This window comes from Westerdykella ornata (genome assembly GCF_010094085.1).
Source record: "Westerdykella ornata strain CBS 379.55 unplaced genomic scaffold EI97scaffold_3, whole genome shotgun sequence".
Taxonomy (NCBI): Eukaryota; Fungi; Ascomycota; class Dothideomycetes; order Pleosporales; family Sporormiaceae; genus Westerdykella; species Westerdykella ornata.
Genome location: NW_022986853.1, coordinates 196912 through 207502, shown reverse-complemented (window position 1 = coordinate 207502; position 10591 = coordinate 196912). Strand labels below are relative to the sequence as shown.

General features: G+C 50.4%; 3 protein-coding genes across 3 annotated transcripts; 1 reads left to right on the top strand and 2 right to left on the bottom strand.

Moving 5' to 3' along the window:
* Positions 1 to 1097: 1097 nt before the first annotated feature.
* Positions 1098 to 3851, bottom strand: EI97DRAFT_498747 (subtilisin-like protein; the record flags this gene model as incomplete). Its single annotated transcript, XM_033802573.1, has 3 exons — positions 1098 to 3239; positions 3291 to 3674; positions 3723 to 3851. The coding sequence occupies 3 exons, from the start codon at positions 3849 to 3851 to the stop codon at positions 1098 to 1100; spliced, it is 2655 nt and encodes an 884-aa protein (XP_033656768.1).
* A 4493-nt stretch (positions 3852 to 8344) lies between these two features.
* On the top strand, positions 8345 to 9275 carry EI97DRAFT_455503 (uncharacterized protein; the record flags this gene model as incomplete). Its single annotated transcript, XM_033800652.1, has 3 exons — positions 8345 to 8455; positions 8504 to 8983; positions 9036 to 9275. The coding sequence occupies 3 exons, from the start codon at positions 8345 to 8347 to the stop codon at positions 9273 to 9275; spliced, it is 831 nt and encodes a 276-aa protein (XP_033656767.1).
* A 63-nt stretch (positions 9276 to 9338) lies between these two features.
* Positions 9339 to 10474, bottom strand: EI97DRAFT_430324 (uncharacterized protein). The gene has a single exon (XM_033797655.1). It carries the CDS (start codon positions 10357 to 10359, stop codon positions 9676 to 9678), a length of 684 nt encoding a protein of 227 aa, XP_033656766.1. The 5' UTR covers positions 10360 to 10474; the 3' UTR covers positions 9339 to 9675.
* Positions 10475 to 10591: the final 117 nt, after the last annotated feature.

The window sequence follows — 10591 nt, the reverse complement described above, 5'->3', positions numbered from 1 at the left end:
TAACGGTTACATGATTGGATGTATATACATCCGCCTGGCTGGTTATATAAAGCCGCTCTGCGACAGACCTGAACAAAAAGTGCAGTTCGTCCACTCTCTCTCGACTCATACTGTTACAAAATACTCGAAGTTCTCGTTGTCAAATCGCTGCCGGCGTAGGCAACTCGTAAGCTGCTTGAAGCTCTGCTCAATCGGATTCCAATCGGGCGAGTATGGCGGCAGGTACTCTAAGATAACCCTAAAATTGCGACAGAGCTGCTTCACACCATCGCCGCGATGGATTGAGGCGTTATACATTACCAATATCGATTAGGGTCCCGGGTGACGGGTGCTCTGCGGAAGTGCTCGAAGATCTCAGCAGTGACGCTCCCATGGACCAGCGCATGAGCGACGTAGCCATGGACGCTCATATCAGGCAGGATAGACCATCTTCGAGAGCGGTTGAAGTTGTATAAGCTCCGCGAGGGCCTGTTGATAGGCCCTTTGAATCGCCCAGATAGACAGACACCTCAATCCCGTAATCCTCTTTTAAGAAAACCGCCATCTCGTCTAAGTACATATCGGGTTGTATTCGGAGCTGCTCGAGCAGAGCGTCGATATAACCTTTGCGGAACTCTTGGGGGCGCCCTCGGCGTATACGGGGTGGAGGATATGGCTGCCCGAAGGCCTCTTGACTCCGCCGAATCCCTGCTATTGTTGGCCGGCTTACAGTAGTCTCCCGCTGGATTTGAGAGTCCAATTGGTCCGCAGAGAGCTCTCAAGAACCCGATTGAGTAGTATTAGGTGTAGCCGATTACGCTTCGGCTTCGTCTCGGAGCGCGGCATCTCGAGGATCGCGAGATGTGATTAGTAGCAGAAAGCGTTCAGTGACGACAAGGTAGCAGCACAGGATTTTGTTGAGGCTACCATACAAAAGCTGTGTGCCGAGATCAGGTCCCTGGAACCCTTCTCCTAGTCAGGCATAGCCTCAGCTCCCTCCGCTGTGCGACTTCTGCCCGCTCGACCCCCCTCCATCAAGCTGGAAATCTCAATATCTCAAAAAATGGCCCTAACAAATAGAAGGAAATAAAATAAAAACCTTAACTGTTATTCCAAATCTATCCTATGCTCTTTGCTGCTTCATCTGTATAGTTGATAAAAAAAGGAAGAGATACTACAGTGTCCCAATCTTCTGGTTTGCTAGCGTCCCCATAGTTCCTGAGAGCCGAAAACAGTATCTTGTAACCACCTGCCGGCATATAGCTATCATCCTCAAGTAAACCATTGATGATATTAGCAAGCACCACCGCCCTTGGCAAGAGGCGAATCGGAAAGTGCTTGAGCATGCCAACGACTTTGAACCCAGCATGCTCTTGTTGATTAAGAGCTGGGTCAAGGGAAATGGCATGACAACGGAACTCTGGAGTACCAATTAGGCTAACTATACCAACGACTGGGTATGTGTAGGTAATCGGGTCATTCGGACCCTTCGGAATTGGGAAAGTGAAGGTCTCGTTTCCTTGAATCGGTTTCGACCACCTCCCTTCCAGAACGCCGATCATTCGCCCTGGGGTTTTGTCCAAAGGATCTAGATTGTAGAGACTTCCAGACGTTCCAAGGTACGGCAAGCTGAGCGACTCGTTATCGCTGGCATTGAGGCAGATGAACCCGCTGTAAACAGGTATACGTTTGCTGTTGAGGTCAGGGGGAGTCGGCGTCACGACAACGACCGCTTCGCCACCCGCGGGGACTGTGATCTTTTCGGAATTAAACGATAACTCGGCGCCTTTGGTGTCCATTGCGGGAGGGAATGCATGAGGGAGCATGTTTTCGTCTCGGAAATAAGCTGTGGCAGCGCGAACGTTTGACAACGAATACGTCTTCTCTCTGTCACCAATATTTCTGATAGTGAATGTGACGTTTGCGACCAAATGATCTGTATCGTTGAATGAGATTTCGGGGACAGTCAGGACTGTGGTAGTATAGGCAGCGTCGTAAGCTTGAATAAGGCCCGCACCCTGTTGGGCCGTTGGTGCAAGGTAAGGGTAAGCTTGGCCGCCAGCCCAGAAGACATTGGGTTTGGAAGTTGACGCAATCACGCTTTTGATTGTGTTTGGATCAAGTGTACCTCGAACCTGACCCACAAGAGCATAAATGGCAGCAGCCAGAGGGGTAGCCATAGAGGTTCCAGAGAGAACGGCGTAGCCACCTTGATCCAATGGGTATGTTGAAAAAATGAAAGAGCCAGGCGCGGCAAAGTGAGTTGTAGATTCCATCCTATTTCCAGGCCCCCAAGTCGAGAACTCGCTGATATATCCAGCTTTGGGGTTGGGATCGGACTTGAGAAATTGATTCGCAGTGGCAGGGTTCGGGAGGTCGACTAAGATGCGTCTGCCTTTTGCAAGGTCCTCTGCCCATTCCAGTCCTTGGTTATAGGGAATGAATCCGTAGGAGTCGATATCCTTATCTGTTATATATGAATATACCGGGCCTGGAATATCCACATATAGCAGCATATGGCGCGCGCCATAGGAAACTGCATCCTCTAGTAACTGTCCAACCCCGATATCGTAACATGCAGACGCTGCTCTGATGAGCACAATTCGATCTGATAAATCAGGAGTGTCTGATGGTAACATTTCGCACTCTGTGCCGGAATTGTTGTACGGCGTTGCCCAAAGAGGAAGGCTGATGTTGCTCCAGGTATGTTCATTGAAGAAATATCCCTGTTTCCAATAAAAGGTCGTCTTGGAGGAGTTGTCGACCGCATAGTGACCCTCGAGGAGGAGGTCGGGAATTTCGGTGTTTTCTGTTGATGCGATGGATGCGACACCTTTTCCGTCCGCAGGAGTTTCGGCATTGAAAAGACCACCACCGCCGCCATTGCCCGCTGAGACTGTACATGGCACGCCAGCTTCGACAATACGCTGAAGAGCGACCGCCATAGGTGATTCGGGAAAGCCACCTGGCGCACCCACAGAGGCTGTGATGATGTCGCTTCCGTCTTCAAACGCTTGGTTGAACGCAGCAAGCAAAACGTCCTCCTCACCTCCCCCGACGCATCCAAATACCCTATAGCTTCCAAGAGTAACTCCAGGAGCTGCTCCGAGAACTCCGAGCTCGTTCTTCTGGGCAGCTATAATACCTGCCACATGTGTACCGTGACCTATACAATCAAGTGGCTCAGTGTCGCTACCGGAAAAGTTTTTTCCATACGAAACAAGGCAACCTTCGCCAAAACAACCACCTAAGGCGGGATGCTAACTCGAGTCAGCCATGAAAAGAAACGATATTTTTGAGTCGCCACCTACCCTCCAATCAATTCCCGTATCAATGACTGCAATCTTTGTCCCCTTTCCGGTCACGCCCTTGGCATGGAGACGATCGACCTGAGTTGATTTATGATGAGGCGCGTAAGACTCGCTGGTGTTGCTGAGCTGCCGCTTTCTCCACGCGTTACGAGACAGAGGGCCATCTCCGGCTTTCCAAATTACAGTGTCGTTGGGCAACGGAATCCGCCTGACGGGCCAAACCTGCTTGACATTGTCCTGGCTTGCAATCTGGCTGATGGCAGTTTCCAGGTCAGCAGTTTTGTTGTCCAATTGAATCGAAACACCTTTGAAAAGTTTATAGTTCAGCGTTTGTCGGAGTGCGATTCCTTGAGGTTTGATTGTCCTCATGAACGAGTTTGGGTGCTAGCCGATTCTCAGCATAATTCAATTTTTAGAGTGGGCAAATTTTACGTGATCGTCATGAAGCTCTACGATGTATGCTCCTGGAATGATGTTGAGTTCAGTAGTAAAGTTGGCAATTGCTGCCGTTGTGCCACAGAGGGCTGCCCCGAAGAAGAGACCAAGATTCTCCCAGCGCATGATGCGGGAATGCGATGGAAAATGAATGAGACAATAGAGGAATGGGATAGAAAACGAGTGTAGAGGCAAAGTCGATGCTTTGATGCCGATCAATAAGCCACCTCAGCTCTTAATATACTATCAACAACAACAATTCCTGGTGGTTTGTTCCCACATTCTGCCCCGTGGGCATATAGCAGAAAACGCCTTGCACTGTAGGACGCGTAATGTCCCGTGGGCATACAGCGAAAAACGCGTTGCACTATAGGCCGCGTAATGCGCCGTGGGCATACAGCTAAAGACGCGTTGCACTATAGGCGGCGTACCTTAATCGTCTATTTTCACTTTTAGTTCATCGCAGCCGTTGTCGATGCGGCACATGATCAGACTCGATTACCAAAAACGCATCGTCGTGGTCTAAAACCCCTTGAGCCAAGAATGACGCGTAGGAGAAGGATTTCAACTACTCTTGTTTGGTAGCTCAGCCGAGAACGTATTTGATAACATTCGCTGCATCGGTCGGGTTTACTGATCCATTCTAGGGAGGTAGTACGGTCTGTATACGTATACCACCAACACCAACTTTTCGATTTTGCTAGAAGGGTGATTTTTACTTCTTTTCTATCAGAATACACCTAAAACAGGCCCGACTCTTACAAATCTAAGCCTGGACCCTCCCTATAACTAGCCGTTGTGACGGTATAGACCAAATGGAGGATGACACCACAGCGCCCCAGCCTAGAGCCTGACGGGCCGTCCCGCAGAACATTACTAAGTACTGCCTCTTTCCTCCACGTCCGATAGAAAGTGGGGCACTTTAACTGTAATAAATAAGGCGTCTTAACCTATCGGATTAGCGGCAGACTTTTAAGTTACTTTCCTTGAGAAGATCTGTTTAATGTAGCTTTAAGGGCGGTTTTCAAGCCCTACACAGCTAAATACTTCCCTGTCGCTACAGCCCTGCGACGCCCTGCAACCCCTAGATTTCCATCGGACGTGGTAACAGGTAGTAGTAGCGGCGGGGCGCGACCCGCATCGGCAAGGGCCGCACGGCCCCAGAGAGATGGTAAACCACCAGTGTTCCTGGAGGATTTTGACGCGTCACGAGGCGGGATAGTTGTTATGCGTTAACGCTTCCAGACGAATTTTCATGTGCTAAGAAGGAGTTGCCAAGGAGCCGTAAAGGAACTAAGCTGACCAAACTACATGGTTGGAGAGAAGGCATTAACCTAATGAAGCGGTTGGAGAATGCCTGGACAATGCTTTACAATCTACGTATTGCGACTATTAGTTTACCCTATCAAGTGCGGCTGGTAGGCTCGTGAGGTCGAGATAGGGAGATAAGTTGGTGTAGTGTCATTACCCTTGGGTTGGAACTGCAAAACAGCCCCAAGCGTACGAATGTATACGCACCTTATAGTGTCTACTACAGACGATCCCTAGACTCTCTTATGGTTTGGATGTAAAAACTTAGCCGAACTCAGTATACATGAACCATCCTCCTGGCTCGATGGCGTTCAAAAGGCTCGAGGAGGAGATTGACAAGCTGGATAAATGCCTGCAAGAACTACGACTCACAGATCCCTGTGATGACAAGAAGCGTATTGAGGAAACCAAGGGTGGACTGCTAGAGGACTCATACCACTAGATCCTCGAGAACTCCGACTTCCAACGATGGCGTGACGATAAGCAGAGCCAACTGCTATGCATCAAGGGCGACCCCGGCAAGGGCAAGACGATGCTGCTCTGCGGCATCATCAATGAGTTGAACAAGTCAATGACTAAGACAGGCCAGCTGTCCTACTGAACACCGCATTCTTGACTTCGTCCTTCGCAATCGGCTCCCATGGCAGCTGGCTGTATGCGCTCAGAGCGTCTTCCGGCTCGCATGACGGCGGAGGCGGGAAGAACGCCCGCAGCAGCTCATCCGCAATACTGTATCCTGGTTCTCCGTAACGAATTCGTCTTCCGTTCCCGTCTTCTTGATTGGAGGCACTCGCGCGAACGAGGCTGTCGCCTTCGTGTCAAGATATCCAGGGTACTTGGCCGCCTTCTATATGTTGTCGCTGTTGTCTAGGACGTCATCCCAGTGTTGCTTCCGGTGCCGCCGGATCGTCCGGTGGAAAAGCCTCTTCGCCCGCATCGCCGTGCTGCGTATACTGTTTGGAAGCCACCACTTTTTGGAACCACCACTTTTTCGATGGGACTTCCGCGGCACGGAACGGAGGGTTCGGAAGTCCACCTCTTTTTTGATGGGACATCCCGTGGTACGCAATTAAAGACCGTCTCCGCACCGTCCTGACCATTCCGGCCCCAAACAACAAGCATATCCTTTATCCGCGACACCGAACCCCTATGAAGTCGCAGAGGGGGCGGTAGACCCGGCGTACCCCTATCCTTACCGCCGCCTGGGCGTAGGGGATCCAGCGCGCCTACGACGTCCCTGCGCTCAACTGTGGTATCATCGACGAGACTGTCCCTAAGGCCAGGTAAAGTTTGGTTCGGCGCAAAAGGGCGGAGCTGGTTTGTCCTATTACTTTGTGAACACGCTCGATCTATACGTGTGTATCCGCTGGAAACGCTTTCTGGTGCGATTATATACGTAAGCGGGGCGACGTTTGTCTTTGGGGCGTTCGTTCGAGGCATTGCTGATGTGGATAGAACAACAAGCAAGCGGAATACCTCAAGTAGCCTCGTGCAAACGTTGGGTACGGCTGTAGCTGTAGCTGATGTTTGATGTAGTTACGTATATAGTTCATGTTATAAGTCTAAAAGCTTTTGTGGAGGACTGAGGAATAGGGAGGATGGCGAACTGCAGCTGCCACTTCACCTCTATATAATGCCTACTAGCGGTGATTGTAACATACCTCGTGCCTCGATGCGGGTCAGCAGCTAGGTACAATACAACTCGTGACGGTTCCGCTTGTGCAAGCGGGAAAGTGCAAGACCTATCAATGGACGTAGGAGTACCACAACACATGGCAGGAAGCGGCATGCGCTGCACTGAAAGACCGAGTTTTTACAGTTCTAGATAATAGAGAGCTACAACTAATTAACCTACAAGATATTAACAATGCCGTTAACATACTACGGCAACAAAGCAAGATTAATTAGGACCTCTACTACCTAGCTAATAGGGATACGGTCGCGCTTAAGGGGGAAGCAGAATGTGCCGCAGTATTAAGGGAGATTGCAAAACTTAGCGTTATTATAGTTTGCCCTCGAGTAAGTGACGGTATTTAACTAGATATTCGTGTGTATCTACAACTATCTTTTATTTGCAACCTTAATTTATGTTACTCTAATTATTATAGTTTGCCCTCGAGTAAGTAACGGTATTTAACTAGATATTCGTGTGTATCTACAACTATCTTTTATTTGCAACCTTAATTTATGTTACTCTAATTACTTGTCTTTCTGTCTTAACAATAAGTCTTTCTTTCTAACTTTTTAAATCTAACTAAACCCCGCGCTGTAATCGCTCTGTACTGCGGTTTTCTACGTCCGCTTAAACAGTTAGCAGAGGCAGCAATATTGCAGGTCCTGCAATTAGCTTTGTAGCGCGGCCCTACGTGTAGTAAGTTCTAAAACAAAATTCCACCTGTAGCAATTTTAGGTTGTAGCCAATTGACCTGCGCTAGGAGGGTACTTCCACCTACAGAGGAAACACAGCCCGGTGTTCAGTTAGACGTAGAAAGCCGCAGCTCTCCTATGTTGATATGGTGTCTCCCTCTTCTTACTACTCTTCTAGGGCTACGGTGTTCGACAGCTTCTAGCAAACTTTTGTGCGCCTTTGAGTTGGTGGGCGAGGATAATGTTCATAGAATCATGGAAGTTGACGTCATGGACCTTGTCGAATATCCTCTGCACACGATCACGCGGTCTAATCATCCTCTTGGGCCCTTCACAATGAGTTTTCATGCCATACCATATTTCCACCAAGTAAGTTTGAGAATCCAAACCGGTAACCGTAATAATAGACTGTGGCAAAAGTCATACTTTTTCATATCGGTGAGGTCAACCTAGAGCCGCAGAATATCCTCCCGTTGCGCAAAATGACAGGTCTGGGTAGTGGAGTCCCTTCGGTCGTTGCAGGACGTTTCATATATTCGTAACCCGGTTTTCGCGTCTTTTGCCGGGCATTCACCCTTCCCCGCAAATCGATCAACGCTCGGTTATCGTGCAGAGCATTATGCGCAATTCGCATCTTCCAAATCTAGCACTCGGGTATCGAAATCGGTATCTCTGTCATGAATGCGATCATCGCCAGTGACCGCGTCAGAGTTTGCATATGAATAACCAAGACCGGCGGGAATCGGTTCAAGCAATGGCTCAACTGGGGGACCTGCTGTCCATGATGGCGATAATAAAAGGACATTGGTGGAAATCCCACCAATTTCTGGCAGAATAACAGGACACATATGGTATAAAAGGGCGCTGGATTCCACAGCGTTGCCTCTCGACAAAAGCCAACGGTAGATTCTCTCAGATTTTGAACCCAATCCCTCCAAAACATGAAGGCTTCGGTTGCATTTTCCGTTCTGGTTTCAGCGGCAGCTTCTGCCACCCCTCTGCAGCCTTTGGTGGAACGGCAAGGGAGTACAGGCACAGGCCCGTACCCGGCGGTAGGCTGGATGACTCCCAGGCACATGGTTTCGTGCTAACAGGACAAGAAATACACCACTGACCCTGGGCTGCCAAACCATACGATATACGTCCCTCAGAACCTCAACGCTGTGAACGGGACGATGCCTGTGGTTGTGTGGGGCAATGGTGCCTGCTCTGCAAACGGACTCTCCCAAGCGAATTTTCTCACGGAGATAGCGTCCTGGGGCTTCATAGCCATTGCTTCAGGAGGTCCAAATCAGCAAGGCTCGACCACAGCCGCTATGATGAAAGCCAGCATTGATTTCGCCTCGAGCTCCACGAGTGGAGTGTTCGCCAAGGTCAACAAGAACGCCATTGCAGCTGCGGGATGGTCCTGCGGTGGTGTCGAGGCCTACGAGCAGGCTCAGGATGCAAGAGTCAAAGCACTCGGAATCTTCAACTCGGGCCAGATGAGCGAGGATGGTACGAGGAAGGTTGTTCCGTACATCAAGGGAAAGCCGGTATTTTACTTCCTGGGCGGGCCGAGCGACATTGCATACAATAACGTAGGTGACCTTGCAAACAATCTCAATGGCCTTACAACTGATTTCATGAAAGGGCATGCGCGACTACAGGGCACTCTCGTCAGGAGTCCCCTCTTGGAATGGCAATCTGCCAGTCGGCCACGGCGGGACGTATGATCAAGTCAATGGCGGTAAATTCGGGAAGGCTGCACAGTTGTACTTCCGCTGGGTGTTGAAGGGCGACACAAGCGTCTCCAGCTTCTTCACCGGAGACGGTGCGAGGGCTGACGGTTGGACGGTTGAGAGAAAGGACTTGGACAAGATCAAAGTCTAGACGACGGGGTCGAGTTAGCCGCAAAGCATGATCAATCTAGTATTTCGTTAGCATAAAGTAAACGTGCGTTTGAGGAGGCTGCTGTTTCGCCTAAGAGATATGTATATTATTGTAGGCCAACAGAGAAAAAGGTATATAATCCAAGGATATATCATACGGTCGGCCGTAGCTGTAGTCCCTCTCCTATGTACAAAAGAGCATTGGCGTGGCTTCACATGACTTTGTGAAGTACAATGGAACCGACAGGTATTGAAGGAAGGATGCAAATCAGGGGTATCCAATGGTGAACTACAACGGATCTACGGGTGAATTAAATACCAGAGACGCAACCCATGTAATACCCGCAATCGCAGACAGAGAATTCTTGACTGTCGGAACGAAGCGCTGAATACCGCTCGTCTCAAAGGGCCAATGCGGCAGCAGCAACAGCACCGGCGGCGCCAAAGAGTGTGCGAGCTCGGAGGCTACCAGCAGCGCCAGTCGGTTGTGTCCCTTGTGGGACGGCGCGGGTTTTGTCCAGACCTCCGGTGATGGTGAGTGCTGTGTATGTCGGATCCGCGAGAGTGAATGTGGACGAGGTGACAGACTCCGTCTTGGTGCCTTCGGCCGAGACGCGCGCAGTCATGGTGGCTGCACAGTTCAAGCTCTGGGTGTTCGTGCTGGTACATACGCTATCTCCAATGCCTCCGATGGAAGCTCCCACGCCGTACAGGCGGGTTGAAAGGGAGAAATCGATATGAATGGCCTCGTAGCTTGGCTTGAGGGTATAGCTGAGGGAGCTGAAGAAGCTGCAAACGTCATCGGCGTTGGCGGCGGTTTTCGGGTAAGGGCAATCGATGTGTACGACGGTGCCAGAGGGGTTTACTGTAACTATGCTACCAACTAGGGTGATATCGTCGGATGGCAGATCAACCCCAGGGACGGACTGGAACGGGCCGTCGGCGGCCCACAGTACGGAAGTTGTGATGGCGTTGCTGTCTCCCGGGGCCTTGGAAGAGGTGGATGGAGGCGCGGTGATGCTTGCACTTTGTGCCCAGGCGCCGGCCACGAGAGCGGCAGCGGCAAGAGTTCGGGGGACCTTCATGTTGGAGGTTGGTGGATATACGGAGTACCTAGGTAGCAATGTCGAGTCCTGAGCGAACGGCGAGGTGGAGGAAGTGATTCGAGGTGCGGTGAGGTTTATGTGCGTAACAAACGAGCGGCAGAAGAAGAAAAGCTGAAAGAATGTGTGCGAAGGAGCTGGTCAGGGAGGGATTATAAAGGACGCAAAGTCGGGCGACTGATTTAAATTCTTATCTGCTGAGGAGAGATTTCGG